The 27,764-nt window shown below is 38.2% G+C and overlaps 1 protein-coding gene and 1 long non-coding RNA gene across 4 annotated transcripts in view; one reads left to right on the top strand and one right to left on the bottom strand.

Annotated features, from left to right (window-relative positions):
- Positions 1–240: 240 nt before the first annotated feature.
- Positions 241–2,753, bottom strand: LOC143666071 (uncharacterized). The gene is made up of 2 exons (XR_013167358.1): positions 2,453–2,753; positions 241–534 (listed from the first exon to the last, which is right to left on the bottom strand). It is a non-coding gene; the product is annotated as an uncharacterized LOC143666071 (long non-coding RNA).
- Positions 2,754–2,905: 152 nt separating this feature from the next.
- Positions 2,906–27,764, top strand: part of HHIP (hedgehog interacting protein) — an 89,726-nt gene continuing 64,867 nt past the window's right edge. For all 3 annotated transcript variants that reach the window (XM_077139917.1, XM_077139916.1, XM_077139915.1), the window contains exons 1-4: positions 2,906–3,733; positions 9,303–9,495; positions 15,555–15,711; positions 16,453–16,654. In XM_077139917.1, coding sequence (XP_076996032.1) covers positions 3,455–3,733; positions 9,303–9,495; positions 15,555–15,711; positions 16,453–16,654 — 831 coding nt within the window. In that variant the 5' untranslated portion in view covers positions 2,906–3,454. The remainder of the gene's footprint in view (positions 3,734–9,302; positions 9,496–15,554; positions 15,712–16,452; positions 16,655–27,764) is intronic.

The raw sequence follows: 27,764 nt of genomic DNA, 5'->3' as shown, positions 1-27,764 counted from the left end.
TAGTCAGAGCTGCCACTAGCCCGTATAGGGCACTTTGGTGTAAATTAGAAAAAGGTATCATGTCTTCTAGGTGGATATGGCCACGCACCAATACATGTTTCCTGACGAATGCAGCCTGGACAGGATTTTGGATTCCACCTGCTAAGTCAGTGAGGGACTCTTGTATAGGGCACAATCTGTATGCAGGAAGTCCTAGAGGGGTTGCTCAATGTTGATGTGAACAGAAGATGGGAGACTGACCACCCTTGTGCAATTTTATTTCTTGCTAAAAAGGAACAATTTGATTTGTTTTGACACATTTGGTTGCGGAGGGTTCCCTACTTTTTCTCACCACTCCTGGTGATTTCGTTGAAGAGGGACAGTTCCCTAATGGAGGGAGACCATTTTTCTTGTTCAAGTGGGTAGATATGTGTTTCCATGCTGAAGCCTCCCAATGGGCTTTCTAGGTTTATTCTTAGGAAAAGGCATATCAATTCTTGTTTCCTATGAAAATATGCTGTCAATTGGACTGTTGACAAATTTGCAGCTTTCATTCTGGAAAAAAACAAATCAGAAGTTAGTCTACTTGTATAACACTACTCAGTGACTTTTTAGAAGTCATGTCAGTGGCACTAAGACTAAATGTCTTATAAGTTACCCAACTTAATGAATTTCATTACTAACTATAATAAAATCAATTATAGGTTCCATGTATCAAGAAAGAACATACACATCTTATTTCAGTAATATTTCATAAACTCTCTATATCTTGAAATTTAGGTTCGTGTGTTATAATAGCTGCACAATTTTTTAAAACCAAAATTAATTTCTCAGTCTTCATTTCTCAACTTCATTTCTGAGTCAAATGTTCTCAGTCTTGAAATATAAACATTAAGAATGGCTTGTTCTAACACTACTAACATGAACTCATCAACTAGAGTGGAGGCTCAAATCACAAAATAGAACTTTAAATGAGTTTTATTTTGGAAAAAGACACAAAACTGGTTTTTTGGGAATAAAACTGATAGTGGAAAGTACTCTAGATTGGGTTCTTGGATCCCGGTTTTAAAACTACCTTTTTAGAGGAGCAAGTGCAAGTGATTTAACCTAAGTATGATTCATCTCCAAATCTATTAAACTGAGAGAATTTACAGCTCCATGATTCATTTTATATTAGGAGTCTGAAGGAGGAAGAATGTCAGATAAAACAGCCTGTGGGACCCAAGTAACATATGCAATCACATACAAGCAGAAGTCCCTGGGAAAAATGTGAAGTATGTCATCAGGACCCTTACATTGAGCTTAGGACTGGGCCAAATATCCCAGAAGTTTCTATAGTTATTCTACTCTGTCATTTTTTGGGAAAAACCTAGCTCCCCTGATAGCTCAGGGCCCAGAGATGGGTGGCCTAGCCATTGCCACCCACCTCCACCATCACCAGTTTACACACTGGCTTGGATAAATCTAAGTCCTAGAAGTGAAGCAAATCCAAATAGGGCGAGCATTCCTTCCTTGCCGGAATAGCATAATTGCCTTATCTTCTCATCAAAGCCCAACTACCAGGAAATCAGTTCCCCTGCTAAATACCCAAGAGGGCAAAAGGCACATTTTTGGTCTTGGTGCCAACTTGCCGAGAACCGTAAACGTCAAATCACCGTTCTTGATGACGTACAAATCCTTTTAGAAACCCTTCTTTTTAACTCAAAAGTTCGATAACTGAGGGAAAAGTTAATTGATTATTATACACATCGATGTGTAAGGCATCGCGCTTCTGGCCACTCGCAAACCCACCCTTTAATTTTTACTCCAGAACTAACTTCGCAAGACTTACACCTCCAGGAATCTCTCCTCGGGTTCCCCCCCACCCCCCCCCACCCCCCATTTAAAATGAACGCTAATTCCTTGGTCAGCTTCCTCTCCTCCCCGCGCCCCCGGAGCCGGGGAACCTGAACACCGGGAGAGATGCGACCGGGATGCGGCTCAGGGCTGGGACACAGGTGGGGCCCTCGGAAGGGACGCCTGGGCCCGCCCGCCAGAGCCCAGGCCAACCCTCGGGGCGGCGGGCTCGGGCTCGGCCTTGCCCCCCTCATCCCACGGGAGAGTCCGCGCTATTTCAGGGGCGCGCGGGATCTTCCGCAGGGGTGGGTGCCTCTTCTTCCCACCGTCTCCACACTGTGTCCGCCCCCTCGGCGCCCAGCAGCAGCATCTGGGCTGTCCCACCGCCTTGAAACCAGACCCCAAGGAAGAGCTGTGAAAACTCGACTTCACTTGAATATCACTGGGGAACCCGTGGAAAGGGAAAGGGGCCGAGCAGTTCCTCCCGCCCAGTCCAGCCCACTTTGTTAAACGTCTCCCGCGGCCAAACGCCGGCTCGTCCCGGACAGGGGAGGGCATGCGGGACGGCGGTCCGGGTGGGGGCAGGTTCTTGGAGGGGCCCTTCCCTTCCAACGTCTCGCGGCCCGCTCTTACTCACTTTCTCGGGCTTTAGCCCCGCGGCCGTGCGGAGGGGCTGCGGACCGGAGAGAAGAAGCAGCCGGCGGGCTGCTGCCGCCCGGCACCTCGGAATCTCCCAGTCGTGCATTCTCCCCAGGCCGGCCGGGCTGAGAGAGGCCAGGGCCGTGGAATCCCCCACCCGGACGCCGCGGAGAGGCGGGCACGCTGCGTCTGCACCCTCGAGGCTGGCGCAGCCGGGTTTCCGCCGGAGCTCCGGCCAGGCTGTGCCCTCCCCCTTCGCCCGTCGCGGCTGCCGCGGCCACCAACCCCCTCCCTCCCACACCCGGGAGGCCGCCCGAGCCTGGCGGGGGGGGGGGGGGGAGCGCTCACGCCGGGTCCGCCCCCTCTCCCCCCGGCCCGGGCGTGGGCGAGCGGAGAGGCGGTGACGTCAAGGGGCGCGCGGTGGCAGCACCTCCCCGCGCGCTAGTTAAAAAGAAGAAGAAAAGAGGGAACGAAACATGAGAGGCTGTGTGAGGAGCTGCAGCCGCCGGCAGAGGAGACCTCAGCATCATCTAGACCCCAGCGCTGCCCCAGCCGCCGCCTGTCCCGCCGCCGCCGCCGTTTCTGTTCCTGCTACTGTTTCACCTAAACAACACCCGTTACACGGACAAGTGAACGTCTGTGGCCTTCTTCTCCTCCTCTTCTTCCTCCTCCTCTGCCAACACCTTCTCCTCCTCCCACTTCTCAGCCGCACCAGAAAGCCCCTAACCCAACTGACACTGGCACGACTGCAAACTGTGTCATCCGCACAACTTTATCTGACTCTGCGGGCTCCCGTAAGGCGCTGGACCCACCGCCTGGTCTTTTATTTTCCGCAAAGTTGCATCTCTCTACATATTCTCGCCCCCCGCCACCTCCCTTTGCCTCTCGAGCGCCCTGCCGCCCCGCAGCCTCCTCCTGGAGCTGCGCCCTAGTGCCCCTGCTGGGCAGTGGCGTTCCCCCCCATCCTCCCGCGCCCAGCCCCAGCCGCTCGGGGCAGACGATGCTGAAGATGCTCTCCTTTAAGCTGCTGCTGCTGGCCGTGGCGCTGGGCTTCTTTGAAGGAGATGCTAAGTTCGGGGAAAGAAGCGAAGGGAGCGGAGCGAGGAGGAGAAGGTGCCTGAATGGGAACCCCCCGAAGCGCCTGAAAAGGAGAGACAGGCGGGTGATGTCCCAGCTGGATGTGCTGAGTGGGGGAGAGATGCTGTGCGGCAGCTTCTACCCTCGGCTGTCCTGCTGCCTGCGGAATGACAGCCCAGGGCTGGGGCGCGTGGATAACAAGGTAGGCACCCACCCGCCTCACGGTACGACCTTGGCACGTTGGCTGGGTGGACTCGCTCAGGCACTGGAGGTAGTTGTAGGGAGGGCAAAACTTGTTTGAGGAGTTCTTTCTGATAACTTTTGTAATGCGCTAATGCGATTCTGTTGTGTGTTCCTCTGGGGTGCGCAGTTAACTCTCCCGCCCCCGAAGTCCGCGGTCAGGATGCTGTGCAAACCGCCTGCCTCAGTCAGGACACGCGTCTTGTGGTACCCGCATCCCGGACTGGGTAAACAATTTTAAAGAATCGCGATTACTAGGGGGTTTGGGGTCGAATCGGGCTTGGGCTGCAGAGAAACTGAAAATGAAGGTGGCTGTGATTTCTGGCTTATTTTTCTAGGGTAAAAAATATGTATATATATTAGTGCCGTTTTCTCCACGTGTTCGCTTAGTAAGAAGATTGAATACTAAAAGATGTTGAAGTGTGGTTGGTTTATGATCACAGCTCCGTCAGAGGGGGATATTTTACATGTACAATATAGTTAAACCAGAGAAAAGGAATTCCTGGTATTCCAGTTCAGAACCCGAAAAACTGGCGAAACAGTTTGCTGGGGGTATTTATCACATGAACTGAGACGATTCTCCGTCATTTTATGACATGATAAACCCAGGCTTACAATGCTAAATTACCTCGGAAGAACTTCTCTAGAAACTTGTTTTAGGAGTATTGGCACTTAGCTTTTTCTAGTGCTGAGTTTAAACAAATATGAAAGTCGTGTTGTTCGAGTATAAAGACATGCTCATTTTTGAGTTTGCAACTTTTTTTTTTTTGCCATGGGATGCAGTAATGTGTGCTATCTACTGTACTCCAGGGAAAGAATGCGGGATCACGTCATTAACAATCGCTGCACGTGAAATAAACAATCAGGTGTCTTTGCTCCCCCTCCCACTCCCCATTTTAGGTTTAATTAAGAATTCCTCTGTTACAACACTGCAGTTGTCAAGGTCTGAGAGACTCTTGGAAAACTTGTGCTTCAGTCTTGCTGGCCCAGGCATAATAAAAAAAAAAAAAAAAAAAAAAAAAGAACCCAGGCTGAATCTAATTTTTATGCTCAGTTCACGGTAGATTTCACTCTATTCTCATGTAAACAGCTCCTACGAATCAACATATGTGTCTGGGTGGTATCTCTCACTTTGTTTTGTAAGAAAAAGCCATATTGCATCATTTAATTTGCTCAAGTCATGCAAATAGGAAAAAATCAATAGGACAAAAAGGGGTCGACTTATCCTCCTCCCCACTAAACTGCTGCCCACACACAGAGTCCTGTTGCTTATGGCAAAAGAATAACAACAACACCATTGTGTTTGTTAGTTGGTTCACTAATGGGTGAAACTAGAGAACATCATTCTCTTTCAGTCCCCAGCTCTGTCCAAATGTTCGTGCCTTTTGAGAGAGCATTTGTCCAACTCCCTCTATTCCCAGATGAGTGAGAACTGTCTTGCTGCAGGTTTTCAGCTGCAGCTCTCTCTTTATTCTTACCATATGCAGCAGTAGTCTGAGATTCAGAGAGCAGATATTCCAGCATTTTATTCAAAACAATGTCATTAAGCTCCTGTGTTGCAGTTCAATTAAATTCCAAAATAGCTACATGCAAATAATCTTACCAGACATCCAAAGGAGCCAAGAAATTCAAAAAAGACTTTATATATATTAGCCATTAACTCTGCCCATGTGTAGTGTACACTGTGAGTGTACCAGTGATCTGGAAACCCGTGCCATACTGAACTTTTCCAGGAACATGAGGAATGAAAACTTTGTTCTTAACTTAATCTAGCGGGGAAGTAGGTGTGATGGTTGAACTAGGAGGAGTTATAGCCCTTAAGAAAAGTTATATAATTGTTTTTAAAGAAATCATTCTTTAGGAAGCAATCTGCCACGTTAACTATCCACATTCCTTTCTGTTTTACATGCTTCCAATGTCCAACAAACTACTCATTTGGAAAATGTGTCAAAATTGCTCGTTACCTTACAAGTGGTTCATAAACCAACAATGTTCGAATTGTTCAAAATAGAGATTTGATATAGCTATTCATATGCATTCTTGACCTATGTTAGTTCTCAAGTTTTAATAGTTCTTAAAACATGTTATTTTATAATAAACTCCCATGTTCCCCTTTTTTCCCCTAAGCCTTCCTGGCTTATAATATATGTTAGGATCTTATTTCATAATGCGTGTATAGGAGAGATGATGGCTATTTGAAAGGGCTCTTTTTTTGTTTAAGAAAAAAAAAATTTTCCCCAGAAAGATTTCTGCAACTTTTCAAGAGACTACAGTAGTAGCTTTTTCCTAGGGGAAGAAATTTCATAGTCACATACCATGGCAGGAGCAAACGAGGTAGGACTATTGAGAATGTTCAGTTGTGCAATTAAGTACAGTTTCTGGACTAACAAATTTTCTTTAATGAACTAGCACTGAATTAAAATTTTTAGCCATGTACTATGCTTTTGATATTAATAATTTTGTGTATTATAATTAAAAATTTATTGACTACTATTACAAATACATACTGCCAAAATTGGGGAAATTATAATGACTTAATCTTTTTGCAGCTCCTAATTACAGCATGCCAAATTGAATCTGCAACCAACTGATATATCCCCATATCTAAAACCTAACTTGTAGCCACAGAGGCATAGATCTCTCTACCTTGGGTGGTTTCACAGCCAAAGCTGTCAAGGAATGGGTGAAAAGTAATTGTTTTCAAGTGTGCCCTTTTACAATCATTTGTTTGCTCTGACTCTTTCAGGGACAAAGGCTATTGTTGAACACATCCAACTAAACAAATAACTCATCTTGGGGTCCCTTTAACAGCTGCCTTAGTACAATGATCTATTTACATATTAGCCTAAAATTGAAACTGAACTCTTTAATGACATAATCCAGCACTATAGTTCAGAGACGCATGTGTTCTACCCAACAGCTGAACAACCTTGTAGGCATATGATTTTTAGAAATAACTTTGTGTACCAAGTGATCTTAAGACAGCATCTTAATATACTGTCATGTATTTTATCCCTTATCCCTTTGTCTGCTCATCAAACCAGTGTGGGTGCCTTTTCACCGGCTTTGTTTAGTTACTTGATAAATAAAGAGAAATACAGAAGGTCTCTGTCACCCATTTTACTATTTGTTGATAAGCTATAGTTGTAGGCCACGTTTTATTGTGTATCCCAGTATTTATCTTACCTCTCTTCTATGAGTCTCACTTCCATGTGGTTAAAGATTAAAGGATAACCTTCCAGACATTATAAATTAGTCAGCAACAGCCACAATCATTACTAAGCATGCTGTAATAATGTTTTGAAGTTTTACATGATTTCCAAAGTATATTTAGTTTAAACCACTTTATTTTGATGGTTTCATATATGACTTTTAAACATTGAAACAGGAAATTAGCTTAAATTTCTTCTTAAGATTGATGATATTGTCAGACGTAAAGTTAAGGAGCTATATAGATATATATATAGAGATATATATACACTTAGGCAAAAGTGAAGAAAAAAATACCCTGCACATACCCATATTCATCTGTCTAAAATGGTGCTGCAGCTTTGGTTGAGTCAGTTTAATTGACTTCAGTAAGACTATTGGCTCATTGAAACCAAAGCCAGAATGATGGCTCTATCTATCTTCAAATAGGTATTTACACTGCAGACCTCACACAGAGCAAAATGTTACCATCCTGCTGGGCCGGAACAGCATGAAACTTTAAAGAGAATAATATTATACTTGATTTCAGATAATTTATTGAATCCTGTTTCTGAAACTTTTGATGAGAGATTTTGTGGCCAGAATTACATTCCAAAAATCGTAAAAGACAAAATTCTTTGGGCACTAAAATCAAGCTCTTCTTGGATAGCTGCTGGGAGGATGGATGGGTTCATTTTCCTTCAGTTATTAAAAATGGAACCATGCATGTTCTCCAGAAAGCCAAAGGAAATTACTTTCTAGTTTTCCAGCCAGCAACAGAGGGAACTTTAGCATACTGCAAGTGTTTTCGTAGTGGACTGCTTACGATAAACACACAGAACAAAGTTGAACACTATTAATATCGAATAGATCTGGTGAGGTCTGTGGGAGAATAGCCAATAAAAGACACTTAAAACACTTTTGGAGTGCCAATGCTGAGTGTTTGATATATGTTTTCTTTTAAAAACTTTAATTATTGAAGCAATTTTCATTTAAATAATTTGATGAAAATTAAAACGTAAATCATTGCGATCAATAATAACTTTTCTGAATATTGCAGCTAGTCACAACATGCCATATTTTTTTTTCCAAAATACGGTAGCTTCTGTTGGAATTTTAATCACTGCATGCTAAAATTTCAGCGTGCTTGTATTCAGTGACTTTTGAAAGTTCCTCTAGTCTTTCAGATGCAAATTTTTTATTACCTATAATATCTTTACCCTAGAATATAGAAGGTATATGATTTACTCAAATTAGAACCTCAGCTTGAGAAGTAGTATTTGCTTTAAACAGTTTGAAGTTTAAAATTTTAATTTCAGTTTATGGTCTAGAGAAATAATTAAATATATGATTGTGTAAATTGGGAAAAGATATAAAATTCAATCCCTTTATGGTCTTTTTAATTTGAAAAATCAGTGCTTGATTTTTATAGCACATTTTGTGTCATGAATGTGCTAATACTATCTTCTGTAGTCATTAAAGGAGCCCCTGAAGTCGGTTTTTAAAAAATTAGTAGTTGCCAACAAGCACCTCTTTATCTACAAATTACTAACCTTGACACATCAATAACTCTCCGATTGGTCTTATGGAAATAGAAGATAGAACACTGTGAAAATAATGATAAAAGTATGCTTTTTAAATTGAAATTCCCTAAATACTATACAGAAGCACTTTCATTAAACTCTTGTGTTTATTCATGCCTATAGCATACCCAAGGAGCTAGTTAGAAAGTTTTTCCTGGCTAAGATATAACGAATAATAAAAATCTGTCTTAAATCTGTTTGATTCAACTTCAGATATTTTTACAGAACATGAAAGGCAGATATTTCTCCACTTTAGAAAATGTTGCCTATACATGCTGCAGATTAAAAATTATTGAAATAAACGGAAAGATGTGATTCAGTTACTTCTTTGAGAATATCATATTAGGACATCTTAAAAATTCTTCCTTACGTACAGTTCGATAAAGACATTTGGAGTTATAAAGTTAAATATCAATCAGTATACATTTTCAGGCAGAGTTATGTGATAAAGAGTTTAAAGGTCTAAATATAATGGCTTTCAGTTTTTCACACCTGAAAGACAGATCGACAGGCTTTGATTTGCAAGGGTAAGCACTTTTATGTCTTCCTTATCCTTTGTTCTCCTACTCTAACCCAAAAAATTGTATTAGCTGTATCCTTATAAAGGCATTCTGTATTGTAATACGGTTAAGTCTTTTCAGACAACTGCATTGGCTAGATTATAAATGAGACTTCTCTTCTTGCATTAGAACAAAAATCATAACTAAATATGACTTCACATAATTAAAAAGCAGTTTGTTTCTGATTTATGGCTTTCAGATATTTTCTGTTATCAACAACACAGAATGTGGGAAGTTACTGGAGGAAATCAAATGTGCGCATTGCTCACCACATTCGCAGAGCCTGTTCCATTCACCTGAGAAAGAAGCATTGGAAAGAGACCTAGTACTTCCCCTGCTCTGCAAAGACTATTGCAAAGAATTCTTTTATACTTGCCGAGGTCACATTCCAGGTAAAAAAAAGACACATAAATTAAATCAACTACTGTAGAATATCCTTACAAGATACCTGCTCTTAAAAGCTTGCTTATGAGGGTGTAAAATTTATTTCCCCTTTCAGAATACCTATTTTCCTCATAATTTACCTTTCCAGATTCTTAATCTTTCATTGTTGCTGAAAGGGGTATTGTAATTTCAGTCTACAAATAGCATATTGGTTTCGTTGTAACGTTTTGCACTTCTTAAATTGATAATACAGTTAATAATGTATTGGATTGTCAGTGCAAATTTCCTGTTGGTGTCTTTTTACGCATGAGTATCAATATCAAGGAAGCCTCCTTCTCTTCCAAGCAGCTGATATGTTATTGGGGGTTAGCCACTATCTTTTAAGATATTTCCTACATAAAATAAGATTAGGAATCCAAGTAGAGAAACTTTTGCAAAGCGTTTTCACATATAATGACTAATTTGCTCCTCAAAAATCCTGTGAGATAGATAGAAAAGTAGAGTCATCTCCATATGACAGATGAGAACCATGAGTCTCAGAAGTTAATGCCTTAACCAAGGCCAAACAATGATAAGGTGGTTGATAGGATGGATAGATAGAGAAGTTCTTATGTCACAAATATGTCTGGTCACTGTCAGATTCTGGATCTTAAAAAGCATAGATTCTTGGGTGATCACTAATTTTATTTGTCAAAAGTTTGTAAATTTTTTCTGTTGTTTTAGTTGGAACAATCAAAGTAGCTGTAGAGAAGAATTTAAGGAGACAGATTCTGTTTAGTTAGGCAAAGGCACACACAAACAGATCTACTGGAGTTAACAGTTTATATGACTAAATGGCATTTAAGGAAAAAAACAAAGTTAAGAACTGTAGAATGAGCTTGGAGAATTTTTCTAACTGCTATGTACATTGTACTCTTTTCTCTGACCCAGAAAAATGTACCCTTTTGTATTTTTTTGTAGTGCTCCCTTAATAACCTAAGAAAACATTTTGATTGGGATGGCTTGCTTCCTCTCGTGTGGTGTAGCATGTATCTAAACTCATTCAATATGAAAACATTATTGTTGTTTTTATAAACTACAGCAATGTTTCGAAGAATTTTCTTAAACCAGCTGTTTCTTCCTTTTATCACATTCCCCAAAGCAAAGTAGAATGGGTCACAGTTGTCTAGAGAGCATGTCCTTGCCAGGAAGCAATATCAGATTAGATACCATGAAGGTTTGCATGAAATTTCAGGTCTTCCAGGTTTGCCTTTACTGCTATAAGTTGAAAGTGATACCAACACAGCATTTTCATTCACATTTATTTATAGTGGATAATTACAAGTATGCTGAATTTAGGGACTCATGTGGGGAAGGGTCTTTATATAGTTCACATTATTTTAGCCTCCGAAACAAACAAACAAAAGCATTATCCACTGAACGAGAGAGCACAGCAAACAGCTCAGGAGCCAGAACTGCTAGCACCTCACTCCCCAGATCAACATATGTGGTGACGAATGACAAATTTATTTTTCTACAAAGTTTGTATATATGTAAAACTGCTGAAGTGCATCAAGATGTCAAGTGCTTTTGGTGGCCACCCAGGCTGCCTTGAAAGATAACCAGATGAAAACTCCACTCCATTGGTGGCTGGAGCAGCAGAGGGAGGCTTCCCCTGCATCCATCAGATGCTAATAATCATTCTGTGTGCCCCTCCCAGAAGTGAGCTGTAACTACACACTCTGCATCATTATATTAATCGATTTGTTAGCTGGACTGATCCTTGGCGTGTAGGTAACTGTTTCCTTAAGTATGACAAATAAAATGGTAATCCTGTCCCCACCGTAGAAGTATCTTTCGAATTCTAGAACACTCGTTTCTAAGGCATCACCATAAAAGAAAATTTGTCATATTTTCATCTTCTAAAGTCTATTTAATGGTATGCTTTACTTTTCTCAAAGTTTCGAATTGTCAAAAATGGCAAACAGCTACTTTATGATTGTTTTTATCAGAAATTAGTCAACCATCCTCATTCATTTATAGCCTTTTGTTTCTGCCAATTGAAAACCTGAAGAGGAAGCATCCTAAGGGATGCATTTTGCCGAGACAAGACAAATGCTGGATGGAGTTGGGAGAAAGAGAAAATATTTCAGGAGACAGCTTCATATTTTTCCCTATTGCTCAATACATGAAGAATAAATACCTAGATGTTCTATCCATGCTTCATCTTCATGGCTTTAAGAATGCACAGTCACTTTAGAATACACATATAATTGAACCATAGCTGCTTTCTAGAAACTTTAAATTGGACATAATCATGGGCTGCTTATTTTTCCCAAGAATGAGAAAAAATGCTTAAGATTGAGGGTGTACTAGACATTTATTAGTCATGGTATTCTCCAGTTGTGAATTTGTTACTTAGAAAGGTAAATTCTTCAAATTTCTCAAATGCCAAAATTCCATTTTAAAAAACACAAGCGCTCCTTGCTCAACATTACAAGTCTTTCTTCTACTTGAGTTTTCGTCAGCAGGGTAGATAATTTCTTGTTCACTAAGTGATGGGATAATATACTATGTGGAGAGCATATCAATGGACTTCTTCCTTTACACCCATTATCAGAATGACTTTTATCATGCTTAGACTGTCATCTCCTCAGCTGTAGGTTATTGTAGTGTGAAATGTCTGCACACAATTAGTTCAATTGGTTTAATCATGTTGCTAATGAGGCCAAGGTCAAGGGTTTGATCCTGCTGAGTTTCTCTATTCCATAGCCACCCCTAACCCCAGTCACATATCTTGCACATGTGTCTTATTAGTCCCAAGGAGAGCAAATCAGAGGGAATAAATGGATGCATAATAATGTACTCCAGTACAGTGGAGTAGACTGACAGTGGGTCAGTAACTTTTTTTTTCTTACCATGATGAACATATAATGGGGAAAAATAACGTCTCTGTAGGATGCATATTGCAAGAAAAACTAGAGCTTAGCATACTCCCAGAGTATTTATTTCACCTATCAGCATTTCACAGGCTGCTTGGGTTATAGTAAGACTGGTTTCCTGATGCAGGAGAATAAATAGCTACAGGCCGAAGGCATATGATAAATTGTTAGGAGTTAATAAATTACTGCTGCTAGAATAATCAGTGTATGTTCATCATTAGTAGACCTGATCATATTATGGTGATCCAGAGTGAAGTAAACACTCACCTTGAGTAAAATGCTCATCAGTGTGTCCCTCCAAACCTAAGGGTACCATTTGGTAAATTACATCTTGGCAATAAATACTAGCCCAATGCCATGAAATCAAGTCCTCTTCCACATGTGAATAAGCTCTTTGCAGCAAAGTCAGGACATTTAAAGAAAATTATTGATAAAAGTATTAGATATTTCAATTCAAACAACATGATTGGAAGAAAAATGCCCATATTTTTATGTAAAAGTCTTCTGAGCTGGCTCTCTGTTTCACACTTAGATTGTGTCTAGGTTTAATAAAAAGCCGGAAGTAATTCATTATTAAAATTTTGTATTTATTTAATTTTTGCTAAAAGAGCAGATTACCTCTGGAGCCACAGCATTTATAAATATGAACTCATTAATCTTTAGATGTTAGGTTTGAAAATGATTCTCATTTCCTCATGTTTGTTCCCAGCTAATAATTCCTTATAGAACGAAACCAGCCACAGGTATTGGTCACTACTTTCCCCTTAAGACGGTATTTGTTTACAGACTGTAATGCTCAAATATCAAACACGTTTTTTTTGAAAAACTAAGCAAACTCTAAATTTCTTCTGAGTTGCACCTTGAAATATTTTTGTGACTTGTAGGCAAACATCACATTAAAATAAAATTTCTCACTAATGAATTTTATGGTGCTCTGAACACCCACACATTGTTAAAAATATAAGTATGATCCTTTTCGTGCATGTATACTGGCATGGAGAGCTTGCTCTCTGATGGTAAATAATTCAAAGATGTTAATATTATAGATCTCCGTGCCGATGACATGCATGCAGGATATACATCCAAAATAAGATCTAGCCCAAAACTTGGAGAAAATTTTAATTTAGCAACTGAGTTTCCTCTCTCTTTCTTTTACCCTGAAGAGAATTGTTTAACCCTTCTAGATAGTTGTCATCTGTATGCTTAGCCATTAAAGAATGGAAGAAAAAAGTTGTCTTTTGCAAACAGAGAATTGCTGAAGATGATTAAATGCTTTATTCTTCATTCCTTTCCCTAATTCTAATCCCTGAATTTTTTCACAAAGAAAGATAACCTACTGGCTTCCTTGTCCCTCTCATGGAGCACCTTTCCCAGCTGCCATGCCACCTTTTTTGGCTCCTCCCCACCCCCACGCACCCCCCACACATACACTCAAGGATATCTATTCTGACTTGCCTGGTCAGAAATTGGTCATAGTTGATCAGAAATTGGCCTTAAAGAGTTTGTCTCAGAAATGTAGGGACAATCCATTTCACCAGTGGTTAGGCCATGTTGTGCATCAAGCTTTAACCATTTGGGTCCCTCAGATTCTAAGGGTAGTTTTTGTTTTGAGGAATTAGGTCACGTTCAAAGAAAATAAACTTTCTAGTATCTTTCGTGTTCCATCCGTTAGCCTCACTTGGCCAACCCGAGATTCTCATTTTTAGAAATCCCTGCTAAACCTGGATCTATTATGCAACTTCTAAACTTCAGCTAAGTTGCTAGATGCCTTTCTCCCAAAACTGATAGAGGCACAGTAATCTAACTTGTTACATAAAATCAAAACCTTAAGTAAAATTAAAGGTGTGCTACCAGAGGCAGGAATTTAGGACTTGTATATAGGGCCAACTCTGGGAATTACATCATATTTTAAAAGTAGATGTCATCAGATATGAAAGAGAATCTTATGAAATGCCCTCTCCTCAAAAAAAAAAGCCTAATACCTTACTAATTCAAATTACTATTGTCAAAACTCATTTTTGTTGTAAAGATCTTTTTCTTTCACATTCAGAGGTAGCTGTTTTATTTTATGTAAATTCTTTTTTTATTGGATAAGTTATGGGTTTACAAGAAAATCATGCATCATATACAGAGTTCCCATATACCAGCCTGTTATTAACACCCTACCTTAGTGTAGTATAATTGTTACAGGTCATAAAAGAACATTTTATAATTATACTACTCACTGTAGTCCATCATTTACTTCACTGTGTTGTACAGTCTTATGTTTTGTTTTTAATTTTAATTCTAGTAAGATATATACATACACACACATACACAACCTAAAATGATATAAATTCTTAATCCATAAGAAAAGAAAAAAAAGCTTTCTTTTGGATACATTGTCTTTTCTTTGCATTTTTTGTTTTAGCTTGTTTTTTGTTTGTTTTTGTTTTTGTTGCTGAGGTGGTGACATGTCAGCTTCTCAACAATTTGAGTGTGGCAGTGAAAGGTCAATTAAAAGTTTAAGGTGTTTTAAAATGTTTTCATTATTGACAAGAATTTTTGAGCTATATTTACCATTGTTCTATCACCCATTAAACAAATATTTGTTGTGTTTTATTATGTGCCAGAAGCTACTGACTAAAATTTTGGCCCTGCTTCTGACTCTGTTTGACTCCACATTTCTCCTCTGCTTTCTGAATACAAAGTAAAGGCAGTAATGCTGATCTGCTTAAGACTGAAGGGATATTTTAAAGATATACTATTTTAACATACGTGAGTGGCAATGCAATAAAAATTACAAAATGATCAAAACTGGCAACTGATGGCCTACTTCTTTTTTGATTTTAATTTTTTCTTCTCAGAAAGTTATTTAGTATTGTAGGAAAAATGCTAAATGATGGTCAGATAAGCTCACAGGTGCAACATGTGGTAACTAAGGGAAGCTTGAAAACAGAGGCAATGCAGTGACAAGAGTAAAAATGGGTTTTTACTCTTTTTACTCCAAGACAAAAAAAAAATTTTTTTCCTTTTATTTTAGTCTGTTTTTCTTACAATATTCATATAGTTTTAAAAATTCTGTGTTCTCATACTATATTTTTCTAATGAGGCTGTTTTGCTGTGACACTCTATATTTCTAATGAGTCTTTATGCATTTTTTAAAGGTTTCCTTCAAACAACTGCTGATGAGTTTTGCTTTTATTATGCAAGAAAAGATGGTGGATTGTGCTTTCCAGATTTTCCAAGAAAACAAGTCAGAGGACCAGCATCTAACTACTTGGACCAAATGGAGGAATATGACAAAGTAGAAGAGATCAGCAGGTTCATAAAGATACTCTTTTAATCTTTAAAAAAAAAAAAACCTGGCAAATTTTGTGGTTTTGACAGTGAATCATCTGTCTTTACTTATGTTGAACAGCTATATCCTCCAGATGCTTTTGTGTTTTCTTTTTGGTAGTTTGCTTCTCTAAAATCGTATTCATTTAAATGCTTTTAATATTCAGGCTACTAATCATATATTATGAGCTTGACTTCTGTATGATTCATGTGGATTTTATACTCATAAAATCCACATGAATCTTGTATTTTATGCTTGTTGTTAGCATAAAACAAGTTGAAAAAAATTTCAACTTGTATTTTATGCTTGTTGTTAGCTTATGGTGCTATGGAAAAATTTAGAACAATTATTATTAGAATATCAGATTCTTATACATAGATCTTAGAACTTTTTCTCTGAGTGCCTTCTCTAAGGTTTAATCATTGCGAGGAAAGCTAATTTTAATTATAGTCACTGAAATATGAGCCAATAAGCTTATGAAAATTTAAAATACACACAAGTTTTGATTTTGTCTTTTACTTTTAGATAGAAGGCAGGGTTTTTCTCCACTGAAAAGAATTTAAAATAAATACTTAAAAGAATTCAATTGTGATCTTTGGGTTATTCTTCATGATTCTTAAAACCACTGATTCCTAGAAGAAACATATATTGAAAAAAGATGCTAAGTACATCCCCTACTTGTTTCATCTCGTGAAAAGCTTACTGGTTTCCTTTAATTTATTTAGAAAGCACAAACACAACTGCTTCTGTGTTGAGGAGGTTGTGAGTGGGCTGCGGCAGCCTGTCAGTGCCCTGCACAGCGGTGATGGGTCTCGCCGGCTCTTCATTCTGGAAAAAGAAGGCTACGTGAAGATTCTGACCCCTGAAGGAGAAATTTTCAAGGAGCCTTATTTGGACATTCACAAACTTGTTCAAAGTGGAATAAAGGTTGGATTTTTACATTTTATTTATCTTTGCTCTGGCTATGTCAATTTTATTTTAGTGTTATCTTCCTCACTAACGGCATTTTTCTGTAATAAAAGAAAGAATATTTAAGGAGACCTAAGGGAACAGTAATTATGGCAAATGAATAGGAACAATGACATTAAATTTTCTGTTTTTTTGGTGACAATTGAGCAGTACCATCGGATGGCTTTTGCATGCTTTTTCCCTTTGTAATTTATACACTTGAAATCATTCAGGGCTCTATAAAGTATTTGTTTAAATATTGTTTAACGGGTATAATACTTGAGATTGTATGTCCACATTTGATAGGAAAAAAGTGTTTTGGTTATTCTGACAGTGGCAAATCAGTTGTTCTTTTACTGCATCAGATTTTGAATCTGTGTCATAAAAACTGCTACTTGTACTGTGCCTTGTACAATATTTTTACAGGTAAGTAAAAAGATTTTATTTATAATTAGTCATCTATACAATACATTAGCACATCTACTACCTTCTTTCCCATTTCTCCAATTCAAATTTTCACTTTATATAATCTAGTGCGTACGTAAATAAAGTTATAGTCATATTTGGTTACAAGAGAAGTAAGTGTAATATTAGCTGAACTGAGCTTTACAGCAAGTTGTGGCATTCTAAAATTAAGACACATTTAACATCTCATGACTGTTTTAGAATAAAGCAGAATAACCATATGATTTGGAAGAACTGCTTATCCTTTTCATTTCTTAACTGGAAAACAACATCTACTCATACAGAAATGAATTCTGTGCTCTTTTGTTTTCTACTCAGAGATAAGGCCCAAAACAAGAAGAAGCTAGTCAAAGGAAATATAGATGTATTCATGATATCTATTTAGAACCTACCATGTAAAACCAACACTCAGAATTCAGATAACCATACTATTGGGACCACCCAACCTCAAGCTCACATAGTGACAGTGTCAACACCACCCACCATGTAAGAGCAGAGAACTTTGGCACCAAGCACAGATCACTTGGAAAATCTGTTAACACAATAGTCTCACCTTTCTCCCAGCAAAATTTTTCATTAGAAATTGTAGCAAATAGTTAAAAGTTTGTTTTAAAAGGAAACGTTCATATTTTGCATATAGCATCCAATAAATACCTGCCTAAATGTGACCTCATAACTCACTGCCAGTGGTACCTCATGAGCAAAGAATAAAGATGCAGGAAGTTCATTACTCACTGGCAGTATATTTTATTACTATGAAAGTAAAATATACTCTCTATTTTAAAAAAAAGTTGGTGAAAATGTTAAAAAAAAGAATAAAACCTAATTCTATCAATGTAAGAAAACCACCATTAACATTTTGATATATTTTCTTCTTATTATATTAAAATTAAATTAATTTTTCCTGGCTATAAAGGTAACAGAAGCCCATATTAATAAATATAAAAACACACAAAGAGGAAAATATTTTCTTCTAGCTTTTTTCTAAGCTTTAAGGTAAAACTGAAATCAAATCATGTATAAATCCTTACAGCCTTTCACATAACAATATGAGTATTTTCCCAGGTTTGGAAACTTTTCTCAAAAACTTAGTTTTTAATATCAGTTGGTGGTACATTTTCTTATTCTGAGACATTTAAGATGGCTCTAGTACTTTTCTTTGCTATTATAAACAATGTTGTGTAACATTCTTGTGCATACATATTTAACCTTGTCATAGATGACTTCCTTACTATTCATTCATAGAAGTATTACCAAGTTCAGTTATATGCACCATGATGCATATTGCCAATTTGCTTTAAAATATAATATATTATCAAATAGTTGAGAATAATGCATAGTTCTCAAATCTTATTTGAGTAAAAATGTTGGTATTAAAAAGATATGTATGTTAAATGCAGCAGTGAAAATGGACTCCAAATACTTAAAAATTGTGTTGTAAGATATAAAAAACTCAAAAGTTCTTATTTTTGCTTTAATATAACTTCTTAAAGAATGATTTCCTTTTAATTGGGATTACCTCAGAGTCCCTGTATTACAGTTTACATCTGTCCATTGGGATACTGAATAAGAGTTTATTCTGACACTGAGATATTTCATCATCACACAATAAAATTTTGCAAACCAGTATATAGCATAGTTATTGAAATGTGTTCTGCAGACCTCTAGAAATTCTTCCAAACCCCCTACAGCCTTCTTACCCAGAAGAGTTCAATTTTCTTGTATTTTATAAATTGGACTACTTTATTGTAAATGGGGCCAAGGTTTCTATGGATTAAAACAAAATTCAAAACCTGTTATTCTAGTGAGCCAGTATGACATTGTAAAGTGCAATATTTTGAATTCCATTAGTATCTGGCACTAGTGGTGTCAATAAATAGGAATCTATCGCGTGGATATTTGAGCGTGTACAGTGAGCAATGAACTACATCTTTTTCACCTCTAGTAGGTTATGCTACAACTGACCTCATCTCAGTCCCCGTGGAACCCCTTAACATAGGCTACAGATGGGAAATGTTAGAGAAGGCTGCTGTCAGTATTGTAGGGCAAATGCCAGCACATTTATAAGCTGATCATACTGTTGTTTTTTGGTGGAAGGTCCCTCAGAGACCTCTGGAGTAAAAAACTGTTCACAGTTATTTCATAATAATTTTTTCAGGCTTCTTTGATGTATGATTAGTTAGTGTGTTCATTGCAGTATTCTGTTTTGGTTGACAATCATTTTATATAAATATCACAAATAAGAATTTTCAGAAACTATTATACATATTTTGTCTTCTCACTTCTTTTAGTTTTAAAATCCTAGGAGAAGACATAAAGCTGTTTTAATAGAGCAAAGTATGGATTGGAATAATCAGATCACAGAATTAATAATATATGCTAAACCCAACCTATAAATGTTTGAAATGAAAACCTTACAACCCTGCCAGTGGCGATCATCCACGGCATTCATTAATGATCATTAATGAATATATTGAATCAGACATAAAGAGCAATGGCATAAAGGAAATCCTTCTCTGCTAATTGTCAATTAGAAATTGACAGTAATTTCTGTCACATGGTAAAAGGCTAGCTTCTCTTGTGACGAGAAGCTGGGACATGTTTGACCTTTTTAAACCTTTACCAGTCCTGATCCTTATAGCTACTTCAGAGGAATGCTATCAGCAAAAAGCTAATCGTTTATGAAACCTGGACAGCTCCTCCCTAACTGGGAAGCTAAAAATACTATGTCTTATTTTTAAACACCTAGTTTGGGCTTAATCAGTAACGTAGAGACTTGACTGTCTTTACCTTTTATCACACGAAAATCATGTAATTATGCAAAGTGCAAGCTAAAGAATTGACTTCTTTTTGTTTCAGGAAATAAGTTGTGGAGATGAGATTCATGGAATGAATTCATAGGAATATATTTATTTAATTTATTTAATCCATAGGAATTTAACTGCCATTTAATGTAGAAAGAGACAATTCCATTCTCCCTAGAAGACCGAGCTTTGTTAAATTTATAGGTAGAAAGTCACTCAGAAGTACATTTTTAAAATACGTAGGGATTGGATAGACTTCAGTCCAATTTTAATCCAGTGATAACATGCTGTACAAACTAACCACAAATACTGACACTGGAGGAATGATGCAGGTGTCAAACTGATGGACAAATTTTAAAATCTTCAGTGTGTGTGTGTGTGTATGTATTATTAGTGGTACTGTGGTTGTGTTGTTTTAATCTCGGGGGAGGGAATTATGAAAACTGTACTAACTATAGCCAGGGGAAAACTTCTTTAAGATGCTAGTGATTTGAAATCGTTTAAATTGAGCTTATATCAGAATGCTGAATCAGAATGTATGGCCAGTACGAGAACCAGCCTCATCTGCTGAAGTTCTCGGGAATGGTAGAGCATGATTCTCAATAATTGCTTTACATTGTGACACCTAGGGAGCTTTCAAAAATTCCAGTGCCCTGATAAATGAGACTGAGAGGCATTGAGAGCCCTTTAAATCTTTCAGGTGATTTCAATGAGTAGACAATTTGAGAATCACTGATCTAGATTGAACGAAATCTAAGATTGGTTACATATTGAATGAGACATTTTTTTTTCTGCCCAGTCTGCATCCAAATCCTATTATTAAGATGACCACCGAGAGCACATTGTCGATAACCAGTCGTTATTTTCCCTGTGCATTTTGTCATTTACTTGGTTTATACATATTTCGTGTCTACCTTTAGAGGAGAGATAACTGGCAGCATGCAAGATTCTTTGTATAAAGTTTTGGAAAATGGTCTTTAAAACTCTCAGCTATTAATTCTACTTGTATAATTGCTTTCCCCGTTAAATTGAAAATTTTTCCTGTTTTTGTTCCTTTCTGGAATCTGGTCTGTGGCTAGTTGGCAAAATTGTTATTGTTTCTGTTCCTAAAATACATAGTTTTCTATTATGTTTGTAAACTATTCTTAAAAATGCAGACTTCAAAAGATTTTTTAGTGTAATTTCACTGAACATTCCCCGTTGCCAAGGATGAGAAAATTCAGCCTTAGCATTGCGTACATGCAGACATAAGGACAAGCCTGCACCTGGCACCTACAGGGTGGCCCCTCAAGGAAACTGACAAGCACCATCCTGTGCCGCTTGTGCCGCTCAGTTCTCCTGAGCGGTCAGAGGACAGAGTGGCTCACACCCACAGCAGCCCTTTCGGCTCGCAGCATGCAGCAGACAAAGCTGAAAGACTTGTCTATCATTGGAACAAGTGTCACTGGACTCCTGTCCCTCTCTTATCTACTTGGATCCTCCTTTCAAAAGATGCTTTTGGAGGCAGTCCTTTTACCAGGGGAGTAGAGGACGTAAGGCTGAAAGCTGCTGATTGTCCGGGTGACTGAGCCCATTGAGACGGGGCTCTCGAGAGACAGTGGCCTGGGTGTGGGGGAGTCACAGGAGCATGCGGAGGAGGGCAGGAGGTGCTCAAGGGCAAGCCTCGATGGGGCAGCCTCTGATTTCACATGCTTGTAAATCACATGCATAGTTATGAGCGTTGAAAGTTTACTGAAATCCAAGTGCTCATCGAGGTCCCTGGAGACTGATGTTCTGTTTTTCTGAAGCTGGTCAGAGACCTCACCTTTCACATGTTTCTTGGTCTTTACTTACAATTTCATGGCAGTCCGTGAAATGTTAGTGCACTTTCACTCGAGTGAAGTGAGTCAAGAAGGAAGAGTGAGAAGCAATTTACTTTTCAGAAGTAGTGTTGGAAACACAGCGTGCATAAATACATATGGTCGTGATTGGTCCATATAGCAAACACTTGCTCAGAAATTATTGTGAGAATTCTCCTGTTAAGGATGGATGAATGTGTTTGGGTGAAAGAAAGCAGCAGCATATATGTGTTAAATTTACAATAGAAGAATCACCGTTCGGGGACTTTTTTTGCATAAATGACATTTTAAAAGCTTTTGACCTATCAACTCACCGCATTAGAAGTTATATGCCATTACACCTCATCCAAAAGAGAATTCCTATAGTGGTGAAAATAAACACTAAATAAATTCATTATAAAAGTGGTAGAAAGTTAGCCTAATAGTCCATACAAAAGTAGAAAATAGCAGCTCCTATTTTTGTAGTTTAAAATTCCAGCTCCAAACCATTAAATTGAAATGTAAATGTAGACCTGCAAGTAAAATTTTTGACTACAGATCTTTTTCCTATCAAGGTAGTAATAGCATGACCTTTAACACAACTATCTATTTTATTGAGTTTTGCTGGCACTTTACATCAAAATGCCTTGTACTCTGCTTTCAATTTTCAAATAAATTCAATCTCCTTTTAAATCTACTGTGAATGCCCACAGAGGGGAATTATTTTTCACAAAGCAAAAAGCCTCTTACTAATGTGAAATGATCTTGATGTAATTTTGTTTGATTAAATTAGATTTCATTTCTGGCATTGCTATTTCATTGTTTTGGCACTTGCTGTTTTATTGATAAAACCCTTTACAAAAAAAATACAAATGTATGTCTATATGGTGGATGTGGTTTAAGCCAGTCTAATCTACAAATTGTTTACCATCGATCTTTACATTTTTTTACTGACCCAGAAGCTGGAGTGGCTTATGCTCTGTTCCAGTTAAGTAGGAGAAAGGCCTGCCTTATCGTTTTAGATCCCCGAATTCACAGCTAAGGGGAGGAAAGTTTTTATGTATTTGTATTCATTTTAGACTTGAAGGGCAAGGAAATAAAGCCTATCTATCTCAGAAGTCCTACTGTAATCATTTAAAATGAATGAAAAACCAAGAAATCTGCATCCTAGAAGAAGAGGTCTCTGCCTTCTTTAAAAAACGTCTCTCTGAATATGGCATCCACCAGCTCCTACAGGCTATCTTTCACTAGAAAGAGGAAAGAGAAGATATACTCGTGGTGGTGGTTGTCACTGGTTTCCAGTGGCTTTATTGCATAATGAAAAGAAGATATCAGGCAGCACAAAGCTGTCTCTGAATGTCAGGGGTAGCACAGCAGTTCCTCTTAGAGATATTCAGGAGCTTTTCTTTCCTAAGGCTATAAATAGTCTTCAGTCAAGCGATGTTGTAAGTAGAGACACTCTGGTCTACTTTTTTATTGATCGTAACCACTATTTTTTAAACATTTAGTTTGCTGAGCCATTAAACAGATTACCTCTGTGATCCTTACATAACCCTGTGAGGGAGGTATGACTGTGCCATTTCCCAGATGAGGACACTAAGGCCTAGGAGTTAAGTAAACTGCCTAAGATAACATAGGTAGAAAGTTCCAAAGCATGGGAATCAAATGCAGCTTGTCTGGTGGCATGCTCTTAACCACGGTGCTGCACTACTATATGGGCTTTGATCAGCAGAACAGAGATTGCTGCTGGTTGGTGTTAAGCACTCTCAGTGCAGCTAGGGCTGGCGGACAGCGAGGAGGCTGAAAGTTTGGGTGCCAGGGGGTCACAGACACATGCCCTGGGGTCTCAATCTTGCATCCACTACCATTCACTGATTGTTTGGCCCTGGGCAAGTTGCTCAGTGTCCCAAGGCACAGTTTCTTCATATGTTGGACGGAAGCAATAAAGGAGTGTACCTAACACTTCACATGCACTGTCTAACACAGATAAGAAGCACTTTGTGAACAGGAGCTGTATATCTTCATCCATCGTACTACCATGAAAAGGAGGGGAAGGAAAGGAGCACTTGCCCACTCCCAGGATGATCCACAAGCTCTGGTGGCAACTGTTAACCGTACTCCCTGGTATTTAAACAGTGCCACTTAACTAGGGTTTGAATGAAAATTTATGGAGAATTTGTGAAAGTGTTAGCGTTGGCACCAAAGTTATATGGCGCCCCCGTGGAAACAAAGTTATATTGCTGTATGTGTGTGGGTTTTTTATTTAAACTAAACATACACCTGGAATATATATTTTATTTAAATGTATCAATAGATAAAAACATCAACTTCATTTTTACAGCATCACCGTTTTTAAAATTAGATGTATAACATTGCTACCCCTTCATAGTGCAAAAGCCCCGGCCCTTTCTCTCAGAGCACAAGCCTAACAGCGATTAAGCATTAAGCAGCTGATCCAAAACTATGGCAGCAACCTTTCATCAGAATTTCCTTGCTTTCATGGTAGTTTTTCTCAACCTGGATATTATAGTAATGTAGATCTTTCTTTGTGTTTGTTTTGGAACATGGTTTACGTCAATCTGCCATGGAGCTAATAAATTGTAGGATTTGCAAAGGAAATATACTGGGACTGAAAAGTAAGAAGGCACATATTTTTGCCCACTAGCAACTGCTATTGCTCAAAGCACAGATTTTGAATCTCAGGGAGAGAAGAGGGGTAATTGGGTGAATTTGCTATAAAATTAACATGTAATGTCATACTACAGAGAGTGTATTACTCCACAAAATATTTCAAAAAGCAAACAAACAAAAAAAACATGAAATTAGGGAAGAGAGAACTTTAAAATTTTAACATTAAAGAACAGCAAAGCAAACCCCAGTGAACCTATCAGTGAAATGTGCTGGAATTTAGGTGCTGAGACTATGTAAAACCTAATGGCCTCCTCTGTCCACTGTCTCCTGCTCAGATCCCAGGCTAGAGTAGACCCTTTTGCTATCATAGTGACTCAATAGTTAAAGGTTTTCTTAATTTGTGAGCATGTTTGTGTCTGCTATTCTATGAGTAGTTTTGACGTTTATATGGCATTTTGTTTTTAACAGAGTTCTTTCGTTTTTACATTGTTTTAATGTGCTTGCTGGCAGTATTCATCGATTGACATTTAGCCCAGTGATGTTGAAGTCTGTAATTACATTGCACTATCATAATATCAAAGTGGCCAGAATTGGAGATGTATCTAAAGTGTTTTTAAAAACTGATTCATTGGCCAGAAATTAAAATCATTTTTGGATTTTTCAGTCAGAATATACTTTGAAAAATAATATGCTGTTTATGGAGAGCATTCTGAAACATGTTATTCGAAAACCTTGGGAAAATTTTTATAACTCATGTATTTTTTTTAAATCCCAGCATGGCTTTGTGATACCAGGTAGCTACACATAGTATGTAGCACAGTGGCTCTCAGGAATTACTATCAAAACAAGAGGTAAATTTTGAATCTTTTATCTAGTGAATTTACATTTTACTCTTTATGGGCATGCCATACGCAATTTAATTTTAAGTTCATCCATTCAATTATTTGAAAATATTACAAATTCCTCAGACTTAAGTGTCTGGCACAGAAAATCGGCAAAGAATAATGACTTGTTTAAGATGTCTGTTAATCACTTTATCATGCATACTAATTGTAGTTGGGCAAGAACAGATATAGAGAACACCCATGAGTCTGATCTAAACATATTCTCATTCTTAGCAGTTGCAGTTATTTAATTTGATTGTAAAACTGAACCCAAAAAAACTGAGTCTAATGTACACATAAATCAACATGAAGAGGGATCTTAAGTTTTATGTATGACCACAAAATTCTTGAGAAGAGAATGGTCTTTTCAAATATTCAAATATCAAATATTCTGGCTTTCTCTTTAAGCATAGCTCAGTTCTTTCTTTTCTGTTTCTAAATCAACCTCTTATCCTAAACACCTTTGATCCAGAAGGTTTACAAACTTAAATAAAACTACATCTGCCTTCAGGCTATTTCTAGATAGAGAAGGCACATCTGTTCCAAGAACCCTTAGCTGACAAACAGTTTGAAACTGTTCAGAAGAATACATAAAAGAAAAAAAAAAAAAAGGATCGTGTCTGTAGGAAAGTGTTATTTTTCAGAGGATAAAAAGATAAGCAAATTTAATTAATATTAAATTCTTAGCCTTCCTATGAAATATTTGATGAGCGTCTGACAGTGAAAACATCTTTGTGCATATGCGCACACCTGTTCAGGAAAAGTGAAACAAGACTTCAACTAACTTCCCTCCCCATACACAGGTCACCACACATCTGTCATAACTTATCAGTTACTAACCTAGCCTGGGTTCAAGCCTATGACCTGAGGTGGAAAATGCCACGAATCTCTTTTTCTCTCTTACCCAATATGTGTTTTTTTTTCCCCATGCCACCATGCGAGCTTCTGTTTAAATCTGCAGGGATTTGGACGATCAGATTGACTCCATGCTGCTAGTAATGTATTTGTGCCTTGGGTTTTCTCTGCACATCACACTGGGGCTGATTTTAGTTTGCCTTTTTTGTGACCACAGTGATGTGGCACCAAAGTGACTTATCCAAAAGTTGACCTAGTTCCTTAATTGCATTAGTGGTCACTCTCCTTGTCCAAGGAGATTGTTTTGGTTTTTTTTTTTTTTTTTTTTTTTTTTAGGTTTTGGCTTTAATTAAATGCCAATGCATATGAACTCTGGAGAAAATGGTAAACCAGGTCAGCTTCTTCCTGCTTATTAGAGGTACTACTAAGTAAGATTTATGGTGACGGCATCAATTATCAACATTATCATGTTACTGTAATATCCTGCTTTGGTTGTGTGTGTACATCAAAACTAATCCCTGCTGTGGTCATAGCACTTATCCATTGCCAAATCAGTGGCATTAGTTTTGCCTCAAAGCAGCTCTGTGACTTTGAGCAATCTGCCTAGCCTTCTGAGATTTCTGTGTCCTCATCTTAGAAGTAAGTGGCTTGAACTAAATGGTTCCTTAGTCCTTTCTAGAAGTGAAAGTGTGATATAGAAAATACTGGAGTCTCCAATTGTTTCCCAGATAATCATAGTAAAGAGAAATGGGCAGTGTGACTGAGGCTCTAGATGACCACTCCCAGTTTGCCTAGGCTCAGAGAATGTGGGGTTGCTTTGCCTTATTCAGATTTTCCCCCCTTTTCAATGATGCAGAAACCCAGCCAGCACTCTTCTCTGTGTGAGATAAACCACATTGACAAATATGTACAGTCATCTTTCTCTATGTTCATTATTGCTCGGTTAAAGCATTTAAAGGCTTCAGTAACTCAGTAAATAGTGAGATTTCATCTTAGGATAATGTCTTGAGTATAAAGAGATAGCAGGGCAGGAAGTTTTCAGTGTCTTGGGTTTGAAGGTGAAGATATGCTTTGACCTTGAAGTGAGCGGTGCTTGGTGTGCTCGGGGAAGAGACCAATGAGGACCTGAGCGTAGGAAGAGGGACATAGGAAGGGAAAAGATGTCAAGAGTTGAGAGTCTATATATTGGTGTGGGAGAAAAATGTATATCAGATGATGTAGGGTCTTACAGGTCCTACAGAAGTCTGGCTTTTACTCTAAATGAAATGGGGACACATTGGAGTGTTTTAAGCAGAAGAGTGGCAAGATTTTTAGCAGGGATACAGGGTGAACCCTGGGTCATAGTTCCAGCTCTGCTGTGAATAGCTTTGTACCTGTGGGTCAGTTATTTCACCACAGGGAGCCTCAGTTTCTTCATCTGTAAAATGACAGCGTCAAGAACATCTGATGTTCCTTTGAGTTCCCACTTTCAGTTTAATATTTAGAAATTTCCCCTATTAAATAAAAGCATCTTTACACATGGCATTTCCAGAATTTACACCTTTTTTCCCATAGTTTTTAAGTGAAAATTTTTGAAGCTCAGTACATTAGCAATGTAAGCCATTTAATGGGTTCTGGTGAAAGGTTGTAAATT

This window comes from Tamandua tetradactyla, chromosome 22 (assembly GCF_023851605.1).
Source record: "Tamandua tetradactyla isolate mTamTet1 chromosome 22, mTamTet1.pri, whole genome shotgun sequence".
NCBI lineage: Eukaryota > Metazoa > Chordata > Mammalia > Pilosa > Myrmecophagidae > Tamandua > Tamandua tetradactyla.
Note: the sequence above shows the minus strand (reverse complement) of the source record. Positions and strands in the feature narration are given on the sequence as shown.